The following is a 26,060-nucleotide window of genomic DNA, read 5'->3' on the forward strand; positions in this document are numbered from 1 at the left end:
AGTCCTATACAATCTCTGTCTCAGCAGCATCCCACTCCTCTGTGCTCAAAACTAATGGACTGTCCAGTCAAATTTGATAGTGTGTTCATTGCCCTGAAGGGGAGGGACTTATAGATGAGAGAGGAAATGGAAAGAGCCAGAAATGGAGCTCAGAACATTTGAAGGGTCAGTTCACTCAGATTACAAAATAGTTGGTCACGCAGTTTTGTTTTTATGTGCCCCGTTTTTGAGATATCTGCCTGAGAAGCTTCAGACACAACTCCAAAAGAACAGACATGAAGGACATTACATTTATGCATCTCAAAATATTGTCACAGGGACAGTTTCCACAGCAAAAAACAGTTGAAGGATTATTCAGATTTAACTAAACTCATGTATTCCAGTCATTGTGACTTGGACTCGAGTCTACTTGAGACTTGACTTGATTTGAGACAATGACTCACTTTTCTGTGTTATTTTCAGATGAGTGCAATAGTTGTTTTTTTTTTTGTTTTGTTTTTTTTGTAGACCATTTCACTGTTAAAAAGCTGGCAACATTCAGAAATGAACAACCTTTAAGCTGTAAAGTTATTTATTTTTTGGTTGATTTCAGTTATTTCACTAAATATCAGTAATTTGATTACAAATTCAATTCAATATCATTCTTTTTGATTAGATTAGATTAATTGGCTTAGACACATAGTATTATGATGACTTTTGTCTTTATAAAAACCTGATACTGCAAATAAGACTGCAGTATTTTGTTGGGGGAAAGGGGCTTGACTTAAGACCTGCCTTGTGTAAGAGGTACCAGGCTACAGCACCCACACAGGGAACGATGGCTTATTTTGTCTGAGTCTTCCACAGTCTTCCACTTTTATTCACATCATACAGTTTACTGTTAACATTGTCCTAATCCTATTTAAGCAGTTACTGTTATTGTACATTGATTGTCTCTCTAAACATGGTTTCTGAGCTTCACATAAAACTAAACCTAAAAAAAAACATTTCTTGTCCTTGTGTCAATTTCATATCTCCACATTCATCTTTCCAAACAAAGTTTTGGTCAAAATTGCATCTAAAATTTACTGACTCATAGATACTTTAAAGTACCACTCACACTTGAATTTAAAAGTATTAGTAAATACACATGCTCATTCGTTAACCAGTTCAACCCAGTTCTAACACAATGTGCAAACATTTTACACTGTTGACATGGCAAATAAGTCAAGGTGCTGGGTAATAAGAATATCTACGCCATATAGTGGAGATGTGTGGCCAAACTAACTTCTTACCATTAGGTGTTTGCTAACAGAGTAACTGAGTGCAGCAACGCCATTTAAAGCTCTTTCAGCACTCATTTCTCACTTTGCACTTGAACCAAAATTGTCTCTGAACATTTGGTAATAAGTTGCAGCAATATCTGTGAGGTTTTAACACATTACCGATCTGCAGAACAGGATGAGAAGGATGACAAAGGCAGACGTGGCTTGCTCATCTTCTCAGATGAAAGACAATACAGGCATAACATTGAAAAAAATTCCATTTGAGCCAAATAGCAAATGGATCCAGTAATCCAGCTCCAGGTTTGAATATGTTTTATCTGATATTGGATTAGACAACTGGTAAGCCTTGGCAGAGGTATGTGCTCTACTGAAGACTACAAGCAAAACTACATCCCCCCTCATTGTATCTCAAAACCTTAGACAAAACAAAAACTCTCTTAATAACTCAGTTGATAAAATATGTACTTGGTAATTTGGATTAAGTGACCCTTTAATATGTCTGCCCTAGCTTTCAGTTGAATTGTCAGACAAAGCTGTGGTGGCCCTCAAAGTTTTTGAAGGTTTAGATTGACAATATAAACCTATCAGTCTTTTCCCCTATATTTTCTGATGGAGCCAATAACCACTGATAAAACCAAACAACTTTTGGTTGTATGATTTGTCACTAATAAGCCACCTTTCAAATGTATTTATTCTGCTCGTTATCTGTCATTTTGTTCCGACCGAAAGCAGTGTTCCATGAGCTTAATCCTCTGGAATCATGAAACAGTTTGCAGGCTCTGAGTAGTTACTGTGATGTCCAGGAAAATAAAGTTTTGCACAGCCAGTTGAGTCTCTTCCCACACTCAGATCATGGGGACCCTGGGGTTCGCTGCATTATTACAGTGCTGGGCAACGTCCAAATACTGAGGAAAAAAACAACATGAGCCAACCTAATCATTGACAGTCTCAACGCATAACAGTGTCCCCCACCGCTCGGCCAGCCTGCTTCTCCTTGCAGTGTGATTCATAAAGAAGTTAAAAAAGAAGCACCCCTCCAACAAAACATCTGTGCAGCACCAGGTTATGCCGCTGAAGTGGGTTTGAGGTCATGTATTATTTCTGCTTTGACTGGCATTTTTAATTTGGGTATTAAATCTATTGAAATGACTTACTCTGCCAACATTCAGCATTATCTCCCAAAGAAACACATGTACAGTGTTTAATTAGTCTCAAAACCACCATACCCATACACCAGGGGCTTGCATGTTATACAATAACACAGAACAGGATCATGAGCTAAAAACCATCCTGCAAGGGAGCATTTCTGCTCTGCTTGCACAAATGCAGTCCATCAAGCCTGGAGCTCTGACTAACCAATCCTGTTTCACAGCAGGTTATGAAATGGTGATGAGGTTTAATTAGATTTGTGTACATGGGCACTATTTTTGTAAAACTCAAAACATGTTTAAAATGGAAAATTTGTGTCCATGAACATGAATCCTTAGATTACATTTTGTCAGTATTTCACAAACTGATTTGAATTAACACATAACAGAAATCACAATCTTTCCATAACCTTAACCAAAATGAATCTCATAGAATACATCTCATAACCATTTCAGTAACTGAAAGTATCTTTTCTTATCCTTGATCTGCTAAGTGCTTTTGTTGCCTTGATGTAACCATGCATTGGATGCAAAACCTGTATTCTGGTGTGACGTCCTGGACTTAAGTCCCTCCATCCAACCCGACCACATCCCTGGCACTTCAGCATGGTTCATAAAAGTGGTTTTTCATTAGTACAACAAAGCATGGTGCAGGCACAAAGAGTAGTCATACTCACAGTCACAAATACAATGAAAAGCTTGTAAGAACACAAATGCTGTTGTTTAAAGTTCAGGAAAATCTTTCCATATGGCATGCTTCTATGTTGCACAAACACAAGCTCAACCCTCCGTACACACTCACACCTATTCAATGCTTGCTCATCACGTTGATTTTTGAGTCTTCTGAGGTGGGGACAGAATAGACAGGGCTGATATCTCCACTCCTTTGATTTGTCACTTTGAACACTGATCATGAGAGCAAGACAGTTGAGAGAGTGACCATATTTATAGGGCCATCATGTTGGAGGCTGTGGGTGTTGAAATTGACCAATCAAGTCTATTCCATCTCTGTCTCCAAAGTCTCAAAAGTCAACTTGATGAGCGGGTGAATGTTTAGCAGTTGTGAGCTTATGGGGAGCCTGGTCTTTCAGGACCTAATGCACGCTAGGGCTGCAAACTTGATTATTTGCATTATCGATTAATCGGATTATTTTCATGTTTAATTGATTAATCAATTAGTTGAAAAATGCTCTCCCACAGCCCAAAGTGACTTCTTCAGAATGCTTCTTTTGTCCAATCAACTGTCCAGAACCCAACAACTCTTGACACACTATCATGAATGACAAAAAAAAAAAAGGCCGCAAATCAATATAACAGACTGTTGATGTATGACATTTTTACTTGAAAAATGATTGATTAATCATTTTATTGATTACTCAACCTATTGATTCATCATTTGATAATTTGATCGATTAATCATTCAGTGGTTTGATTGATTAATCGTTGAAACTCTCGTTCACATGGAGCATCATTGCTTCTGGATGATTTCCCATTTGCAGACACTGTGTTTGCATCACGTGCATGTGTGTGGGTTTCATGTGCTGGGTTACGAGACTGATTAAACAGCATACAGATATCACTGGAGAGCTGTTGCTGTAATTGCCATGATAAAGACGGCTTTATCACGGATTTCTGATTTCTGCTTTTGCACAATTAAACTGTTAGTTATTTAGTTTGAATTTGTTTTCTTCATCTTAACACGTACATTTTAAAGACGAGTCTTTGTGATGCATCTAGATGAAGCCTGAGAACAACAAAACCTGAGTAAAGAGATCGTAGCTTTTCTGCACAGCTTCGCTTACATCATTGATCCCCCTGAAATTAAACTGTAACACTAGATTAGTTGTTTGGAAAGAAAAGTGGCAGCAGAATGTCAGCACATTTGTTCTACAGGCCTGCAGTTGTGTCCAAAATGACCTTTAACTGTTAACTGTGGCTGCACAGCAGAGAGAACAGCACTAACTGGAGTAAATTGCTGTACAGCTGCCACGATAACTGGATTTACTGTCCTCTCTCATCCAAATAAAGCACAAATGTCTATAAAAGGTGTTGCAGGTTTTAATAGGCATTTCAATTTTACCTTCTTTTGTTTTTGATAGTTTATAGCTCCCCTAATCTAAGGAGGCAATCCAGTATATTTTGGAATCATTCAAGCTATTGATCATCTCAGTGCTGAGACTGATTTAAAGGACTCCAAGGGTATAGCACTGTGTTATTACCAATGCTAACACTTAAATAGATTGCATTTCCTGGGAATGTTAGTGCTTCAGTTTGTGTGTCTGCCTTTATTTATTTCTTCCGTACTGATCCAACCCACTGCAGCTGCTGCTGTAAACCTCTCTCAATTGAATGTAAATGAAGTTGAAGACGGTTCAGCTCTTGTTTCCCTTTCCCTCAACCCGCTCATTGCCTCTCACTGCCTCTAGGCATCGTGTCTGTGTGTGTTTAAATATGTGAGCGTGACCTTGGTTTGTGTGTGTACAATAAAAGACAGACCACATTCTCCTGAGTAAATGGGAGTGTGGTAGATGGCCATGATACACATATACAAAAACACACTTTTGGCAGTGATGGCTTGTTGTGGTGCTCACTCAGTTCTGCATATATGTGCTTGTCATCTTTTATACAATTATCCTCCATCTCACAAATTTGTCTGTATTTCAGTGCAACTTTCAATTTTCAGCTGAAAAACACTTTAAATTTTAAAAAGTTTTTTTGTCAGTTTAAATAAATCCTCCCATTTGCCTGCTGAAATAGCTGTTTGGAGATCATTAATGATGAATTTTCTCCCGTTTTACCTGCCCCAATTAGACTTTTGAGTGTCGTTTACAGCACTGTGGTGATTCTTTGTTGGCCTTTGCAATCCTGATTCCATAAAAGTTTGCACAAATGTAACTAAAAGCAATTATTTGAAAATCAACTGAAGAAAACAGCTTCAACACTCAGGTGTTTCACAAAGTCTTAGAACCTCGCCCCATCCTTGCTTGTGAACGACAAAACTCTTTCAAGGATGCCCCTTTCATTCATAATCATGATATCATCACTTGTAACCGACGAACCAGCTTGCCTGTGGAGTGTTCCAAATCAAATTCAGAATAAGACTGATAAGTGTCACAAAGAGTCTTGCCATAATGTTTGCTGCCTGGAAAGTAACAAGTAGTCTCTGTGTAGCATTCAAAGCATCGATACGTTAATAACAAACCCCAGCACTTAACAGAACATATAGCCCCAACACAGACCAGAGGTCTGTTGCTTATTGTCAGCTATCACTAAACCTCACTCATTTATTTATTTTTATTCCATAGTTTCACTTAAACAACTTGAAAGCACCATGTAACCTATCATGATCCAACCTGACCCAAACACTGTCATCATTTCCAATTTTTTTTGTCTGTGCCTGGCCCAGCCCGGCCCATCCACTCCCAACAGGTTCAGGTTGGGTATTCATGCTTCATGTAAAACGTTGGATGCATTGGGGTGTCTGTTGATCCATCCCATTTTCAGTAACATGATTCCTTCCTCCCTTGGACGCAAGGATTTTCCGATGTCACAACTGATATTTCACATTTGGTCAGATACTGAACTGGGGAAATTAATCTTGGGCGCCCATCATGAAACTGTGCTGTCTGATTAGACCTGGTTGTGTTAATGAATTTGTTGCCACTATTTAGCAATGTCTATATTTGAAGCATTGTCTGCTGTCATAGCTGGAACCTTGTGTTTTAATAGAATTTGCCATCGACCAAAGTGTGAACTCGTGCAAAGATTCTAACTCTTTGTTCCTCTCAATGACCTTACACTCTAATAGACTTACAGCAGTGGTCCACCAGAGTCTTGATGTTTGTGCTAATATTGATCTTCAGGTAATTGTTGTTGCACCATGTGATGAAGCTCTCAATCACTCCTCTGTATTCCTCAGTGAAAGTAAACAAGTCATAACTTCCACTTTGCCAAAAAGTACATTTAATATCTTTTATCGAGATCTTTTTTCTAGGTCGCTGTGCCGTGTGTCTGTGTGTGTGTTTTTTAGACATTTTTACTGTATACTTACTTAAGGCATGTGTGCTGCCTCAAATTAAGGTTGTAAAGATCCGACTGTGGTTGTAAAGATCCGACTGTGGATGTAAATGAATCACCCTCCCACTCAACTGACTGATTGGTTTTCATAACAGCCGTAAGAGCTACGCGCTAATCACTCATTCATATTCATTCATTGTTGGGCACTGTGGAATAGATGTTTAACTTGATGTGCGATCTGACTTGACACGTTTAACACGCTACTCCCTGCAGTTCATTCATATTTAATGAGGGAATACATTACCACTGTAATTTATCGGTGGATTGCAGATGCTTTTAATTAGTTTTATGGATTCATTGGAAAGCGTAAGACAAAACAATTGATACTTTCAGAGAAGCTTGAAGCTTGGAATTAAGATTATTTTGTCTCACATACTGTTACCAAGGTCAAGAATGTACGTTCATCCTCAAGTCAAGGGGTAGAATCTTCACTTGTCTACTTGGGTTTTTGTTCAAAGATAGACGAGTAGTTTCACTGGTTTTGGGGTAATCCAGTCTATTGTACCATCCCTATGGCAATGAGTATTTTGGGCCCAGTTTGCCTGAGAGAAGGTGAGTGTGTTCAGAAAGTAGACAATAATGGCAAGGCAGAATTTCCACTAAACTGTCACCAAACTCATGTGAGAAGTTCACACGGTCCAAATGAACCTTTTATGGAGCTTTCAATTGTGTCACACAGTCTATGATGTAAGTTTGCGTTATCAAAAAACTGAGCACTATTTGGATTTCTTCGCCATGTCGGTTTAAAGTTGCGATTAAAGGTTAGAAATCAAACGAGCTTTCAGTTATGATCGTCGAAATCAGAAGCAGGAAACTGGCGATTAGTGCAATATCTTTCACTAACTAAAGAAAAACACCTCAAAGATGACTCATCTAGCTTACCGTTAGCCTGCAGCTGCACTTCCAGACTGTATCCCTGAACTGTGTTTTTTTTTATGAACTATGGAATTTTAATTTTGATGAATATTTTTTTAACTTGTTTAACCCTAACCTGCTAAAAATCACCAGGATAAAGCAAAGTTGTTGTTGTCAAATCCCCTTATATTTTTATCTTTTTAAAGGGATATTCCGGTGTAAATTTAATCTAACACACCTTGACACTGAGTACGACCCCCCCCTAGAGATAAAATTTGCGGACCGCTAGCTTACATAGTTTTAGCATCCTTTGAAACGACCGCACGACAACAATACATTGCAGTAAATGGGTTCAAGTATAAACTGCCATCAAAAAGCCACAAATAATGCTCAGAACAGCACCAAACTTCAGCAACATTAGAAACAGGGTCCCAGCACATATTTCGAGGCATCAAACATTTGATATCGTTGCCGGATTTGTCAGAGTTTTGCCCTGCGTGCCGATTACCGAGTGCAGTAGAGTCCCACAGTAATGATCACCATCGAGCTGTGGAACTCTACTGCACTCGGTAATCGACTCACATGGCTTCCACACAACGAGTCTGCAGCTGGAGAGGTGAGATTTGGTTTATCTTTTCTGACAAAGCCGGCAACGATATCAAATGTTTGATGGAAAAGGACACCAAGGAGTGGTTTGTTTATTAGTTTGGGAGAAAAGTGGTGAAGAGGAAGATGAGAGGGCAAAGCTAATGAGAGAAAACTATCAAAGAGAGTTTTGCTTTTCAGTTGTGTGCACACTGTAGCACAAATACAAGCCGACAAGGACTTTGTAAAAATGTGGCAGCCTTTCTCACTTTTAATGCGCCCGAGTTTTTAATTTGTACTGGTATAAAAACCAATCATAACCACCCTTTCATTGCTCCGTCTCATCCTTGAATCACATAGCCACATAGTTATTGTACCAAAAGGATGACGCATCATATATGTCTTTTGTCTCCTGGCAAATTTTAAATAAGATCAGATAAATTTCACATCCAAGTATAAAAAATGGTGTAGGTTCCATCTCTCTTGATCCAAGACTGTACTAGATGCTGTATGCTTTATAGTCAAGAACAGAATTTTTATTGGGTGAAGTAAGGCAGCATTTTCGGTGAATTCTGACTAGAACATGGGATCTCAGTTCTACTTCATGTTGTGTTACAAGTCAGCGGTGAAACGTGTTCAGCAGGAGAGTCCACAGATTTCATGTCTCTCTGCCGCTCCCTCTGTCTGTGATCACATATGTATGAGCTGTGCATGAGATTTCTGGCTGTTTTTTCTTCACTAGGTTCTTTTCACTTTCATCCCCAGCAGCTAAATTGCTGTTTTATTGGTTTAGTTTTCGTTCTCCATCTCATTCCTCTTTTCTGTCGTTTCCTGGAGACCTAGAGAAGACACAAAGCCATCGTGCGCTCAATCCGTTCACTGACCTTGCTATGCTGTTCACACAGTGTGTCTTACTTTCATTTTAGTGTTTCAAAATCTCTCTTGATGACTTTCAATAGAAATACAAAATGAAGCATAAAATAGACAACTATGAAAGTGAACATGTCTTGTTTAAGATACTGTTCACATGTCCACACCATGAAGTTGACGTGTTTTAAACATGGGGAAAAGAGAGCACTTGGATTGGATTGGATCTGTATTGACTGAAGTATTGGGAGAGTTGGTCAGATTGACGCTTCTCCAGACATCTTTTAGACGTGTCAAGACTTTGTAGAAAACATTTTCTTCTCAGCGTACTGCCGACTCTGTTGCAAGTATCCACACCTGCTCTTACACGTTAATGTGTCCATATGGTGAAAAGTAAACCTTCCCAGAGGTCCACAGTCCTGACGCAGAATACCAAAACACCTCATACATATTTTACCCATCTTGATTTGTTTTAGGGTTTGTGTTCACGTGACTTGGGAGCTTTATTCAGTTTGTTTCTGCTGAGCTCAGTTTATTGTAGGCATGAGATATTCATTCAGACCTCATTTCTCATAAAGGACGCCCAAATATGTTCATATACAGGCACAAACTGGGATGCTTACCCATTTTTATATTTTTATATATATTTTTTGTAAATAATGCATTAAAGAGTAAGAAAATTGACACGGAGCTGCTAACTTCTCACCTTAACTTTAACATTTGCAGGAGGGAATTGCCTGTCGGTTTGATGATTAAGTTTGTTTTCTTGTGATGCTTTCAGAATTTCCAAGCTTATGCTGTAAAGTTTCAAGGGTTTTCTTTATGTGGGCACACAGAGGGTTGAGCTGACACAACAGCTTTCCTCATAATGAACCTCTACCTTTTCACCCTGCTTTTTACAGTCACTTTTAATCAACATAATGCCTGATCAGTATGCGGTGTAATTAAGACTGGTTTATCATGGCAATGCCAGATCCATGCTGTTCTGGAAAAGATTTTAGGTGGGGCGCCCTCACTTCAAGGCTATTGCAGAAACCTGTCCGTGTCATGAAATATGCAGGAAAGAGAACAGGACTTGTACAAAGAGGTTGTACAAATGCCTTTTGACTGTGTAGTGTGACACAGTCAAAGGGCTTTGTACAACCTCTTTAAACATTCTTCTATTTAAAGGGATACTGAGTCCACAGCTAAAATCAATATCACATCATCCACTTCAGTTATGAACCAAGGTGCACTCAAATGAGGATTGCTGGCAGATGTTTTGTAACATAGCTGTCAAATGTGAAGAAAAATTCAAGCTCACATTGGCATCCCACTGACAGGCTGCTTGGCTTTGGCTGTCAAAATGTAAAAAAAACATTCCAATTGTGAAAATCACTGAATGTTAAATACATTCGGCAGTGGCAGCCAATGATGATCAGTGTTAAAAAAGAAGGACAGTATCCTTAAATTACCAAAAGTAAACAAAATGTTACGCAACTCATTGCACAAATTAGATTTGTTGACTCCAGGTGCTCCAATGTTACTTTCCATTGTTATGCTGGTTTTAAAAGGTTCTAGTTCTAATGAATCACATACATCTTTTAATCTTGGCTGACAGAAGCGAGAAAATATTGAAAAAGTGATCGAATACAGACGTCACATCACATGGCAGCTGCTGCAATCCTGAAACAGTGCCAAATCTCAGAAGCTGATGTCTATCACAAAGTGTTTGCCTCAGGGGTTTTCTACATGCTACATGGGTCTATGGAAAAGGGTCAGAACTGTGGCAATAAAATTTGGATGAGATAGTGAATGGAGAGATGAGGGCAACACAGACTGTTAACTCGACAGATAAAACTAAAGGAGAGTGAGGTGAACCACAGGTGAAATGTGGCTGGGTACTAAAACCTGATGGAGTGGATTATACTGTGGAGAAGTAGCTGCTGTCATTCAAAGGACATTGCAATTTTCTCACCGTTTTTTTTCGAGAGTTTATTTACAACATGGCTACAGTGATTTCAGTGGTCCCTGAAATCTGAATAATCAGCTCAATAGCTGCTTTTTCATTTCAGATGAATCATCCATACAGGAGAATTCAAGAAACTCAGAAGTACTGCTCAAACCTCATAGGGAAGGTGTTATAATATGGCCTTCTAACAGAGCACATTGTGACAGTGGTCCATTTTGCCTGCGTGTACAGTCAGCTATGTACATAGGAGTCAAGCCTGTGTCAGAATCTTTCTCTGACTCCTAGTGAAGACAGTCCTGGTCCTGTTTTCTTGCATTGCAAAACTTACACCAATTAGCCTAATGAACAGATAATGATGGGGTCGCTGCTCTGTATTTTAAAGGCTGTGACTTTATTGGGCAGCTGATTGACTCTAAACCTGCCACTCAAACATAGCCATTTTTGCAAACTGCCCGAATTAGCAGTATGAGGTCAGGCTAATTAACTCTGACACACCATAAATATAATTCACGCATAAAAATCCACCTCTCCTTTCATATTGGTCTGTCACGTCTAATCGATAAGTCACACTTAAGTATCAAACTCACATAAAATCTCCAACAGACACAGTTTGACCACATTTGCTGGGATAATAGAACTTTGTAATGATTCATTTGTGGTGGACTACATAATTCACATTTCTGCATCGTTTTGCAGTTTGCTCTGAAGGTTTTAAGAAGAGTTGCGCGGGCCAATATGTGCCAAAATCAAACTGAGATTAGAATCTCACAGTCAGCACTCTACTCCATCAGTCAGCAGGATTTTAGCAGGGATCTACGCAGTGGTTCACTGATTGTTTGACAGTCTTAATATGCATAAAATACATATATATGTATCTATTTTTTTGCCCTGATTCCGAAAAAGATAGTATTCCTACTAAGCTTTTTACTTTGGCAAGGGAAATTGATATTCCACCAACATTTCCATGCACATGCAGCATGTAAACTCTTATTATCAAACATATCCTCCCTCTCCAAACTTGGTGACAGCCCTGATTATGACACATATTCTGAGTGTGCTGTGTACATGCTCTTTAATCCTGAAAAATATTGGCATGTTTTACACATCTTTATCAGAATACGCTGTTAGGATAAGGCCTACTTTGGGGTAGCCAAATGGAAAATACGGTTTACATGACCCATGTCAAACTCAGATAATTGGCATCTTTGTAGAAATAGTGGAATATTAGATTCAACACCATCAACAGTTTTAACTAGCGCTTGTTCTCAAGTGCCTCCTCGCCACTCTGAACAGAGTTTCAAGAGGTACTGGTTGAAATCTCCCCACATGAAATGAGACAATGCCTCACTACCCTCAAACGCTGAAACAGTTGTCTTTAACAGAGTTTACGTACACAGACACAACCGGACATCGCCAATAGACTGTTGTCACCTGTGTTGATTTCTGTACGTTGCTGTGTAAATCCTTGTGTTATCAAGATGCCATCTGCCTTTTTATCTGATAGGAATAGAAAAGCATGGATGCTTACAATTAATTCACAACTTCACACTATCAGTCAAGTCATATAGTGACAACACGTGCTCCTACCCTACTAGTCTGCACTGTTAGTAGAGGAGTGCAGCAACTTCACTGCTGGACTCGAGTCAGATTTGGGGGCATCAGATGCCATCAGCTGAGGGGAATGCAACATTGTAATACGTCAAAATGTCATGCACTAATAAGCAATACCACTGTAATGCTAGCTAGCCTGGTGGCTACAGAAATAGTGTTTCCTGCTCGTTATAAAGAAAGAACCATAATTTATTGAAATGACAGTGTTTTTATCACTCTCAGTTTGAAGTATTCATCTGAAAAACCTCCATTTAGAGGGCCATATATCCCTACCCCTCCATCCCAGCAACAATTAGGACACCTTAGTGAGGGGGTAGGGGCAAGGGGTATATTGGGACTGGGTCTTAATGTGCATTTAATCACAGTGTCAGTGTTTTCAGGGTGGTACAGGGCAATATCCCATGTATGTTTCATGTTACTGAGACTGATACTCAGGGTTCTATTGATTTCCAATAGCAGTATGGTGAATGCTGGGAGATGAAACTGATACAGACATATTCAGCTTTTATTCCTCCTGCTAAAATAGGCACACACACACACAAACAAACACATCTACAGCCTGGTCTGGCACAGGTGTTACAGTATCGATTCCCTGTAACTGTGCGATTGTGGATGCTGCGTGTTGCCTCTTAGCTTTGATTTATAACAGCTGTGTTTCATAGGCAGCAATTTATCAAAGGAAAAATGAGTAAAGCCTTCTGAAACAAGCCCACTTCATTATTCAAACACCACATCACAGCCCCTTCTGCCTGTTAGCAAGCAGGCCTTATTAACGATGTTAACTGAGTGTGAGTGAGAGTGTGTGTGGTCACTGAGAGTATTAATACCAAGCTCAATAACCTGGTTTCATGCGTGTGTATTGTGTGTGGCCTTTAAACAGAAGCTGACACTTTTACAGGTTACATTTTGCTGATTGAGACGGCAGCAGTGGGTTAAATGTTGAGGGAGCGGGAGTTTTTGTCCAACTCTTAATGCACTGCTGAACTTGAACTCACCGGATGAGTCTTGAATCATCTGCTGTCCTGCTTTCTTTCCAGCTCTTTATTCATGCATGATGTCTGTCTCCATCTCATCTCTCCCTTTCTCCGTCTTAATCCTTCTCAAACTCACTTTCTGCCTCTCCCCATCCTCTTTTTTTATGCCTTAAGTGTCCAGCTCTCTATTTTGCTCACACTCGATGGGCTTTCAATCACAGTCTTTTGCTCTTTCTGTCTCTGCATAAAGCACTGCAGTCTTTTTCCATGTCTTGGAAGGAATCTGCTTGAAAGAATCTTTAACAAAAAACAAGAACAAAGCAAATTTATCACACTGTGCAGTTGAGTCAGGGAGGATTTTGTAGCAGATGAGGTATAAACCTTGACGATAAAATTGATTCTGCAAGATAAAATGACTAAAACAAATCAGGTCTCTTCTGTTTTCAAGTTCTTGCAGAAGTTTAGAATATTATTATTATTTAGAATTTAACTCGACTGACAGGTGATATTTGAGACGGAAAGAATATAACAAATCATTCCAATGGCAATGATACTTACAATTTGGTTACTAAGGAGTGGTGACAGATATGTTTATGGCTCCCACAGTCCCTTGAGATAATCGAATGTTTGTGAATCTGGGGGGGGGAACTTAACCAAACTTAAAGCTGTTTTCTATACCTTCATATCCACAAATGCCCAAAACATTTTGAGTGTGAAAAAATACAAATGAAAATGGACTAAAATTATTTGTATAAGTGTTTCAGCCTCTTCCATGTATTTATTGTTCAAACTGACAAACTTTACTGTTTTTTGTATTCGTATCATGAATTTGATGCCAGCGTATTTAATTATAAGTCCGAAGCCTTCTCCAAACACCTATGAATACAATTCTGATAAGGAACTACTGAGCATCTTTAAGTCAGTGTTTAGATTTATAAAGAGACTGAAGCAAAACATGCATAAAACAACCACACTAAGATTGTTACTGGCCTCCATGCTTTTTTTCTACTGTTTCCTGTTTCTGGCATGTTCCTGAAGTAAACAAATGAGCAAAAAAAAAAAAAAAAAAATCGTGCCTTAAAAGTTCAGTAATCCACCAAGTCTTATCTGTTAACTATAGAGGCGTAAACTTTCTTACTTTTGTAAGATGCCCCAAATTCAGACCTATGTCCATGTGATAGCTACACAGCCAGTTATCAAAACCCAGAAAATCTTTGCAGTATTCATTTTTTCTTTTTTTTTTTCTTTTTTAAAGTCTCGAGGATGTGATAACATGGTTAGATAACAGGATGGTAAAGAAACTCTTCCACAGCGATTTGTTTCCTGTACGATTGCTGAATGTTGACTTGAGAGAGACGCATTTGAATCCTGAGGCACTGATGTAAAATCATTCCACTGCTGATGTTTCTGAGAGATGTGAGTGCAACTTTTAATTGAATTTTTATCTCATTCTTGTCCTCTAAATGTCTCCGATAATCTAGATGGTCTGAAATTTAAACGGATTAATATCGATCGCTGGTGCTACAAATTTTGTATTTGGCAGAAAGGCTGTGCTTTATGTTTGACTCCTTGAACTATTAATGATCTGTCTTTCCTCACTTGACGACTGTGCTGCAGTTTATCTACCATATCTGCGGTGCGATGGGCCTGCCTGCCGTGTCATTGCTGACTGCTTACCTTCTGCCAGCGGAGAAATTATCGCTCTCAGTTTTAGCTTGCTTTGAGGGATTGAACATTGTAAAATCTTTGAGCATTTTCTTTTTGTTTCTCTAGAAACACCACTAAATCACAGTGTTAGTGCGGTGATTCATATAGGGACATTCATGTGTATTGTTTTGGATTGTTGTACTCCTAAACAAGAAAAGCAGCCCTCTTGAAATACAACATGCCTTTTTTTTTTCCATTGGCAGCATTTGTAGTCTGATTTATTTAGCCGTTAATCCTCTTTGAAGGGTCTCATGTCGAGCCTGCCTCCCTTACTCTGAGAGCTGATCTATCCAACACATCGTCACCTGTATGTTTGGCTGCTGTTGCTTAGAGGACACCTGATAGAGATGTATCTGAGCAGTCATCTCCGCGCTGCCTGGGGATTTGTCAGCCGAGACAGTCAGCTGAGCTCACTTTTACTCACTCTTCAGTGCTGAGCTTCACTTGTCTGTCGGCATGTTTCGTTTGTCTTTATCTTATCATTGCCTGCGATTTCTAAATAAGATTCAGTTTTTTTGTGTGTGACAATTGGAAGAGCTCCTCAAGGCCTTCTCCCCTGCTTTAGATTTCAAAAGAAGAATCTGTCGGAACAGATTTTTAGCACACCAACTGAGGTTTTTGGCTGGAGAGAAGGCAAAGAAATAGTTGAAAGGGGGAGACACTAAAAGGTTTTACACAGCCGGTTGGGAGCAGTCAGTTGTCCTCGAGTAGAAAACAGCCAGATAACAGAGACTGTGTTTGTTGACTTGACACATACAGAAATGTTTCTGTGACCCTCATTTAACTGCGGTTGCCGACCTTATCTCTACGCTCAGTGGCACTTTAATCCCTTGTACGTGATGCTGCTTCATGTCCGTATTTTCCAACTGCACTCTGTAACTGTCTTGTCACAGCAGGATCAACATCACTTTCTGCTGCGAGCCATTCATTAGTTATGTTGTGCAAAGATGCTGCTGATGCTAACTCACAAAAGTTACAGTTAACGGTAAAGCCTGACATATTAACAGTTTTTTTTGTTTTATTATTGTAACATTCAATGGATGACCTCTAACCTTTCAGCCACCTCTGCCCCAAATAGATTTTAGAGCACCCCTTAAAGAAAAACTAAACTTGGCTTAAAATACCGTAGCTTTGATCATTGGGCCTGTGATACGTGATAGTGTTACTTTTGAAATACTACAAGATTACTGCGATTAAAAAGTAACTTATTTTACAGAGTGACTGAGCAAAGTAATTTGTGAGAGTATGATGGCATTAGCAAAATTAAAAAGCCAGTTCCTTGCACATGTTGCTGCTTATATTGTAGTATCTTGCCCAAGGACACTTCAACATGCAGACCAGGGGAATTCAACCAGCGACTTTCAGATAACGAGACGCTGGCTTTGCCTCCCTGCTGACACTGGCGAGAGGCGGGGTTCACCCTGGACAGGTTGCCTGATCATCATGCTCACATTCACACTTTGACCAGGTCGGTTTGAGATTTGCAAATTAACCTGCGTGTCTTTGGAGTGAGGGACACCAGAGCACCGGGAGGAAACCAAGTCACAAATGGGGAGAAAATGCAAACACCACACAGTAACTCCACTGGCTGACAGGCTTAAAAACCAAAACCTTCTTGCTTTGAGGCAACAGTGCTAAACACTGTACCACCAAGCCATCCCAATATTATTATGATTGATAGAATTAATGGCCAGACCTATGAAAAAAAAACAGGTTTATTTGACATGTAAATGTTCCTTATGTAAACATTTAACAGCAAACTCTCTGTTGAGAATGATGACCCTTTCTACATTCCTTATCTGTATAATGTCAGTATAAAATCCATCTTGCCATCCCATCATAATTATTTTGTTTGAAATCTGTCTTGACACTGTTAAAAATCTCACTTCATTTAAAACTCATAGCCAGCATTTTGTCATGCATGTAGTGACCATTTCGAGTAATTAGGAGTAAGACAAACCGCTGCTAGTGTGCGGTGAGGTGCCATTACATCACTTAAAAAATCTGTGGGAAATGGAACCCGACAATCCATCCTTAATAAGGCTGACTTGTTGGATCTTCGTTTCTGCAGCGGTGGACTGGATCAGAAACCAGGCTGAAAGTCTCCAATTATCTTTGTGTGAGTGTGAGTGTGTGAGAGTGAGAATGAGTCACTGCAGATAGCCATGTCTGGTATTCTGATCGGCTGCTAAGCAGAGTCGACAAAGTCACCATCCATTCCACAAGACCTCAGCTCGTCTGGCTCCCAGAGAAAAGGCCAGAACAAATACCACAGAAATGTCATTGAGTTTAGAGATGAGACCCCAGATATCTACACATACGAGCAAATACGCACATGCACACACCCACCAAACTAACATGCACAGAAACACACCCACACACACATTTCAACAGAGACAACAGGGCTATTTGCATAATCTTCACCTAATTTCCTGCTCTTGCCCGATTGTCTTGTGTGTCACTATGATAAATTACCCCAAAAACACCACCAGCCTGCTTAATTATGGCACAAATTGCCCAATTAGAAAGCTGTTCTGCCTGAGGTTCCTAGTACTTCTTCAACCAGTTGATTTTTCAAGTTTACTGTGGTAAGCAAAAGTTTCACAGCGGCGTCCGTTCATTAACCTTCAAAATTTGGCCAGCAAAAGGGCGGTACTGCGCTCTAATGAAGATTTTGAGGGCAAAGTCATATCAATCTAAATATAGATTCATGGAAGTTCTTTTCTATGAAGATTGAAGAAAGTTTTTCTCAACCTTTTCTCTTTTTCAACGTTCTCTGCTCACATTTTATGTAGAGAGTGCATTAGTTTATCCATATTGTGGTTTGAGATTTGTATTACTATTTTCGCACCACATAGTGGTGTATATTCGGAATGATTGGACTATAAAAGCGTGCAAGACTTGTTTTATAATAATGATAAACTTGAAATGGGCAAAAGGGCAGTGCAATCCACACAGAGATGAGCAAAGAAATGAGCTTCATTGTGCCAGTATGGATGAGGCCATTATGCTCTAAGTATACTTGTTAAATTCTATTGCAATAACGACTTCTTTTTGAATCTTTCTGCAATGAGAGCCTCCTTTTTGCTTTCTTACTTATTCGGTCATTCTTCTTTTCTCTTTCCAAAGTACAGCAGGCACTATCAAGGTCTATCAAGCCTTCAAGATTCATTACGATGATACTGAAAGAGCAAAAAGGTGGCGCAGTCTTCAAAGTATTGAGGTTGTTCGTTAAACTCTGATGAGAACTTTCAGGTTGACATGTGTTGCATGAATGAAGTGTGAAGCTCTTCTTCAAGTGAGGGCTGCCGCTTTGATTGTGCTGTCTGCAGTCCTTTTTCCTCTATTCAAAGTCCCATAGTGATGCTTTTTTGAGAGTCTGGTTATAACTTGATTATACATGGCACAGAATACAGGTAAAGTAATCATCAGTTCACCTTGAATGTTAACTACAGTATGCACAAGATGATAGGTAACAGAAATGCACCCTTTAGGAAAAACACCCTGAAACACTCTATGGATTAATGCTGGGGGTCATCAGATCTGATGAATGCTTCGTCTGGTCATGAAACGGCAGAGAAACATGAGGCTATTAACAGCGCCAGAATGTTTGAGTTTTTTAATACGACACATTTTTCAACCTTGTCTCGAACAGTAATAACTAACTGGCACTGATAAAGGTTTATTATTGAAGATGTACCATTTTATTCCCCTTCATAGTAAGATTCCTGGATCCCAGTATAAACTACACATAAATGTTTAACAGGGCTGTCTTAAGAGCACTTCAATCATTTCACTTGCAGGTCACTGAATAAAATAGCATGTTAGATAAAGTGGAATTTACTGCTATTCTTTTCAATTTCAAATTAAAGAGCTCTGTTCAGTTACACGGCACTTAAGTTTGAGTGAGAGTGAGAGGATGTCCCGTAAAGAAGTGTGGTTTGGGAGAAAATGTAAGAGTCCAGCCTTTTATGGACATACACATGTTGTCACTTACAGTTCATTGAAAGAAAGTAAGCTAAAAAAAGGAACTGGCATGCCAGTCTTATAAAAAGATCAGAAAATGATAATCGATGCATCTCCTTTTATTGTGGATTTAAAGATATACTGAATTTTGCAATATCATAATTTAAAAAAATCCCCACCCTTGCCACATCATGGCTGTCATGGCTGTGTGTCCTTGGGCAGAACACATTGACACCTTGCCTCGTGTGAATGTGTCTGACTGCTGTGTGTTGGAGGTGGTGGTCGGAGGGGCGGTAGGCGCTGAATGGCAGCCACGCTTCCCTCATCTATCATAGCTTTCCACCACCGGTATGACTGTGTGTATATGAATGGAACCTGGTACCCTGTCAGAGCGCTTTGGGTGTCTTGAAAAGCGCCACACAAATCCAATCCATTATTATTACATTATTAATTTTGCAGTAACGAGGGAAATCAGTATGAGTGCGATCTAATACCGCTGCTTGTAATTGTATTCTTCAGCTTGACCAGCTCAGTGATGGGCAAAGGCATACTGCTCCAGTTATTATGGGTCCAACCTGAGTTCTCACTAAACTGTTATCTAATGGTTAACGTTTGGTTAGTTTTTAGGCACCACAACTACTTGGCTAGGTTCAGGAAAATATAATGGTTTCCAATAAACTCATGTTAAAGTTACATAAATCATATGACACGAGTTAAATGCAACATGGAAGTAACAAATTACTCACCAATCACCAACTTAGATTGTTTTCAGCATATGTGCTCACTGTCAGCTGTTTTTTAAGATATCCAACAATATCCACTTCTGGTATTTGAAGCCAGGTTGAAGGATTTTTTTGGTTATGTTGAGACAACTCAAGGCACCTGATTAATTCTAGGGAGGAAAGTTTTTGATTAACGCAGGGTGTGAAATACAAATACAAATTATTTGCATATGAAGGTAATTGTTAATGGCTGAAAGTGTCTACGCGCACACACACACATACACACACACACACACACACACACACTAAATTTGTTCTGCAACTCATGATATCAGCAGTGAGCTTTGGTGCCCCCTCAGGTAGTTACTATGTAGATTAGAGAATACAGTTCCGATTACCTGTGTAGAAATGCTAGATCAAACACAAAACCAATCGATTTAGACTCACAACACAATAATTTCCAGCTCCTCGGTCTCAGTCTTGTCGTCATGTTGTCACCTGCAGTGCTTCATCCCTCCAGGAGTTGTTTTATCATCGTACATTAGATTCAGCGTAGAGCTTAACTCGCAGTGTTCCCCCTCCTGAGGTTTATTATTGTCTTTGTCACTCCATTTCTGTCCCAAACTTATTTCCTCCTCTTTACCTGCTCTGCAGGATATTGTACATCTCTTCACTGTTGGTCGCACACAGTCTCTCCCTGCCAGGAGAACTCTGTTATTGTCTCTGACTCGATTTACCCAGCATCCTCTTCCGCACAGGATATTTTTGGTTGTAACAGTATTACCCCCTCTGTCTCCTCCTCACACTGGGATTGTATAGCAGTTGTCAGCTGTGGTATTTTTTAAAACTTTGAATTAAAAGTTTACCAGGCCTGTTACTAAACTTCCTGTCTCAAAGTCCCATAGAATATAAAAATCCATGAAGAAGTGTACTTGGCAGTCAATCTAATCACAACTTTCTTTACCTCCCTTTTTTAGCTTGAGAGCTAAAATTTGGTCTCTTGCCTTTGGATTAAAACAAGCTTAAGAAATAGTGTTTATTTCCGACACATTTAAACCCCAGAGAAATGGGGTGAGTGCCTATTTCGTGTCTTAAGATACATTTAGAAACGCTGCCAGGCTCTGATGCTGTTTTGCATCATATTCACGTATTTCTGTCTTAATTTATGACCTATTTTATTTTGTCTTTCAGGATATTCTATGTGTCTCACGACTCCCAGGATCTGAAGATTTTCAGCTACATCGCCAGAGACGGACAGAGTAATGTCTTCCGCTGCAATGTCTTTAAGTCCAAGAAGAAGGTAAGAAAGAGTGCAGGGCAGTTTTTAAAGCTTTGCCCTTTGAATATGAATGCAGAGGCTGAATTAAGGCCGCCATTCTGACAGACTCCGCCACAGGGTTGTGAGACAGTGTACCATTCCGTGCCTCAGTTCTGTGATGTAATGTTCTAGTCTTTAAAACCAGGAAAGAAAAATTGTATGTCACGTCACAATAAAACTATTGAAAATGTAGTCTCATATCACATGTATATTGAAATATTGCCCAGCCTTATAGCCAGCAGATCAGGCTGTGATTGTCCTGGGTTGCTTCAACGTTTGAAGAGAAATATTAGTCTTTGTTACTGCTCAAAACATGTATTGTATGTTTTATTATATACAAGCACATATTTGGATCTTCACAGTTTCTAACGTAAAACTAAATTCTAATTATCTTAAGAAAATGACTGTTTTCAGTTTTTCTCATGCCAGTGCATCAGAAAGGGGCAGCCTCACTGCTCTTGTGTTAGAGAAAGATATTAAATCCACATCCATACATTGTACTAATGTTTGAGTTTAGACTACATCATTAGAAAATAAAATGAAAATGTCTTGGGTACCTGAAGCGTGAACTGGTAAGCTAAATTAGATTTGGCAAATGTACTGATGCACAGAAAAAGAAATTGCCGGAGGTGTCAGAAGAAAAAACACTTGACTCGACGTGTTTGTTTTGATTTCATTGTGTGAATGAATCTGTGTTTTGTGCATGAATTGCAACCACCGACTCATCAGACTTTGTTTTTTGTAATGACAAGATGGACAAAAAGGTAGCTGCTAAGCGTTTCATTTCCAGTGTTTTCACAGTCTGTTGGTCGTGCAGTGTTTAAAGCAATTCCTCCTCCTCTCTTAAATCATCTCACTGTCTGAGCCACATCCTGACAACCTCCAATAAAGAGACACGCGGCTGTCAAGCAGCAATAATTCCTCCTGGCACTACAGGCTTGTCATTGTGGAGGTTCGGGGGACATGTTGGAGATGCACTCGGGTGGACATGTTGCTGCAGAGAAAGTCTAAACAGATTTCAGCAGTGAGAGAATGTGATCCCAGTTTTCCACTTTAGCTGCCAGTTCGCAGGATATGGTGGTGCAGTCCAGGGGTTAGCTGTGTGAAGTACACACTGCCTCATTATCTCTCACAGACAGATTGACACATGAGACACACACACACACACACCCACCCACACACACACACACACACACACACACACACACACACACACACACTGACACATACACTCCCTGTTCAGAAGACAAAATGGAAAGTGACACATACCAAAATTCTCTGAGGCAACTATGACCCTGAGGCCATTAGGCTGTAAACCAATGTGTGTGTGTGTGTGTGTGTGTGTGTGTGTGTGTGTGTGTGTGTGTGTGTGTGTGTGTGTGTGTGTGTGTGTGTGTGTGTGTGTGAGTATTTTTCAGCATCATGGGGATAATGGGCAGTACTCTTGTTTTTATAATGGAGGACACATTTATGTTTCACAGTTACAACTTATTTATCACTGTCTACATCTGGAAGTTTGTCATTACAGCTACAAATACACAGTTTATGATGACACTCCAGCTTGAAAGCACCTATTTACTGACAGTAATTACAGAAAGTTAGTTTTTAGGCATTACTTCTCTTTTCTTCTGATTGACAGAAGGCGGCACCCTGCACAATGAATGTTCAACTACAGGTGCAGCGAAACAATGTGAAACAAAGCATAGGAAAGTTTACTGGATCTTATTTGGTCACTTAGGGGCATCACACAAAGCTGCAACAACCTACTGACAACATGAGCTGCAGATGTGTTTTTGCCTGCCTGTGTAATTGTCCAGTATTGCCTCTCTTTTCACCTTTGTGTCCAGCACCACCATCTGAGAAAAAAACCTCCAGATATTAATCTTTTATGCTCTGTTTATCAGTTTGTTCATTCTTCACCAAGGTGCTAACTTTGTCCGTTGTTTGGCGCTGATCTGGTAGTGAAGACTTGGACTCAACTTGGACTCAACAATTTATATGATATTTAATTTATATATGATAAGTGGGGTAAAAAAAATAAAAAAAAAAAATTCTACACAAATGTTTAATATGATAAAGTGATGAAGTTATCATTTTAGATGCAAAAGGTAAAAGGTTAACTTCATTCCAACTCAAAATATTCTGCAAAAAAAAGTCCCAGCCATAATGAAATGCGACAGCTCAGGAAGATTGACAGCTACATGAACACTTGTACAACTTTTTTGTAGTGGAAAATTTCTTGCACAGAGCTTTTTTTTATCCAAATGCAAAGTAGAGAGAAGACTTCACTATCCTTTAAACAGTTTAAGACAGTTCAGTAAGTATTCCTTGGATAAAGTTTACACAGAGAGTGCGAAAACACAAAAAGAGAATGAAACACTCCTGGAATAATAAAAAAGAAATGGGCATGTACATATCAAACACGCAATAAAGATGCCATCCGATCAGCGTGTGGCTGCGGGAGAGTGTGTTTTGACGTGTAGCGGGTGGTGAGTGTAAGATGAAGTAGAAGATTAAGCAGACTTTATTCCCCTCTTAACTACCAGCAGTGAAAGAGCGGCTAGGGCTTTAAATCATGGCAACATAAAAAGGCTTTAGTGGCCCATCAGGTCTGACACTGAGACATGCTGTGGGTCTCTCTCCCCCCGATCTCTCTCACGCTTGCTCACAATTCCCTTTCTTCCTCTGATAGGCAGTTTAAAGGGGGCTAATGAATGACCCGGCCTCTATTATGTAGAATTGAAGTGCGCGTGATCGAGCAGAGACCAGGGAGTGTTCTTCAGAATACTGAATGCCGCTGCAGCTTAGAGGTCAGCGCACCAGTGTGTGATTGTGTTTGTTTACAAGCCTCTGAAGTGATTGTATTTTATGGTGTTTCATTTGGTGGTTATTCAGTTTTAGATGCAAAATAACCATCTGCGTGAAGAGTGAGGGCAAAAATAGGCAATTGACTACTTTCCAACTGCCAGTGGATGAGTTTGCTTTTCTTTTATTCATCTGGTTTGTTAACTACATGAGCGCGACGTGTGTACCAGACCTTCCTCATATTATAGCCGTTTGGGAAAAAAACTGCTGAAAACTGCTTTACAAAAACATTCTGGTTTGGTTTAAAATAAGTACATTACTTTGTGTGTCTTAAGTTACATAGGTACAATTTGGATATAAATTTAGGTGCATTATTTGTGCGTTAGTAAACAATGTTACTGAGTTAAAATAAGTAATCGTTAACTTTTGGTTTTACATGGGACACTGACGGAAGACTTCTGGGTTAAAGTCCTTTGTTTATTTAACCATCCGTGTCCCTTTGCACACCCCTAGAGGTTGTTGCTTGACAATAAATGTAAATATGGGTAGTAATAAGCTGCCTGCGGATGACCTTTACAACTGTTTATCTAGGGAGAAAGGCTGAATTTTATACAAGAAATATCTAAATCTAGTGGGCAGATTGCCATGAAGCTGAGCGAGTATGAAGGGTGAAGCCTTTCCATGAGGTTTCATCCACCCTCACTGAAGGTCAGTCTTAAATTGCACTGCACGTCAAGCTGTAGACCATATCATGTGTTAATGTCATTACAGCCTTCGTCCAATCATTATTCTCAGTCTTCAGCAAAGAGTTAATTACACATTAAAGAGTCAAGCGTGAAGAGAGACGCATGAAGATAATAAAGATGACACATGGTTACCTGGTTACCGTCGTTTAAGCCTGATAATGGACAACACATCCCTTCACTGCTACTAAAAAGAAACCTTGCAGCTGGCAGCTGTACTATTATGTTGTTATTTTTATTGTAATTACACTGATAGGCCCCATGATGACTTTTTTTTATAGTGAGGGAAATTATCCCACTGCACGTAACAACCATCAGAACAACCTCAGTGGGTTAAAACAACATATTTTGGTCCTTATTTGTTTTCTAATTATCTAATGTTTATGATGGATGACGACACATCTGCTGTCCACAGCTGGCTGATGAGATGGAGAGAGAGTTGTGGTTATTGTGTCAAGTGTTAATTGAGTGCTCTCTCTCTGTGAATCGACGCCCTCAAACCATATGCTGTCATTCAGCGTCGCCTAATGGCTACAACTACAACAGTCTTTGACGAGGACAAGTTGAATCTTCTGCACTCAGCCATGATTAAAAGCAGCAAATAATGATGAATTGCGCCATGGATAATTCTCTGAAGAATCTTTGCTCATTCAAAAAGCACCGAGTGAGTTACAGCATAAAGAAAGCCTGACTGAAATAGTCTGTTGTTGTCTGGAATAATATTTTACATACAAGAAATGTGGTCATTTTACAAGGTAACATGGGCAGTGTTTTAGTAGAGTTGGCCTGGATAAAAGTCCTGAATATGACCACAGATCAGTGGTTTCATCATTGACATTGAGGAGCACTTACTTAAAATGACATACGGCTCTTTCCAGACATATCGGTGAAAGCACTCACATCATTCTCTACACAGCTTGGTTAAGATAATTGGATTTAATAGCCTTTCAGCACTTTGTATTGAATATCCATATCTCAGTGAAATGATCATCCTGTCCGAAGCTTTTTGTTTCTCGCTCTCCTTTCTTCACACTCGGTCTAATTTAGTTTTTCCCTCTTTGTCAAGGTTGCATTGTCTATATAGCAGAGGCAGAAATCAACCACAGTTGAGGAAGTCATTCTATACATACTGCAGTGCAATGACAGACAGTTGGTGGCCTTGCAGGCCACATCTGCCCTGCCTGAGCTTCTCACCCAGCCCCTAGAATATTAATAATTCAGAAAATGCGTGCAGTGGAAGTGGCCCAGTTCGTTCTGAAAGTGATCATAGGTTAGCTTGCCTATAGTTTTCCACTTGCCACTAGCCATGGCCTGGAGCCCTGCTTTAATGTATGACTCTATGCCTCTTTCGAGATAATCCAGGTGTGATTTATTGAGCATTAGATGTCAGCGCTGGGATTTAAACACGGGAACAAGATGGGAATGCTATCCTGTCAGTGGTCAGTTTGTGACAGAAGATAAAGGAG

The 26,060-nt window shown here is 39.6% G+C and overlaps 1 protein-coding gene across 3 annotated transcripts in view; it reads left to right on the forward strand.

Annotated features, from left to right (window-relative positions):
• Nucleotides 1-26,060, forward strand: part of LOC119028313 (carboxyl-terminal PDZ ligand of neuronal nitric oxide synthase protein-like) — a 192,802-nt gene that overhangs the window by 87,845 nt on the left and 78,897 nt on the right. For all 3 annotated transcript variants that reach the window (XM_037114147.1, XM_037114148.1, XM_037114149.1), the window contains exon 5: nt 20,920-21,028. In XM_037114147.1, coding sequence (XP_036970042.1) covers nt 20,920-21,028 — 109 coding nt within the window. The remainder of the gene's footprint in view (nt 1-20,919; nt 21,029-26,060) is intronic.

This window comes from Acanthopagrus latus, chromosome 11 (assembly GCF_904848185.1).
Source record: "Acanthopagrus latus isolate v.2019 chromosome 11, fAcaLat1.1, whole genome shotgun sequence".
In the NCBI taxonomy this organism is placed as follows: Eukaryota; Metazoa; Chordata; class Actinopteri; order Spariformes; family Sparidae; genus Acanthopagrus; species Acanthopagrus latus.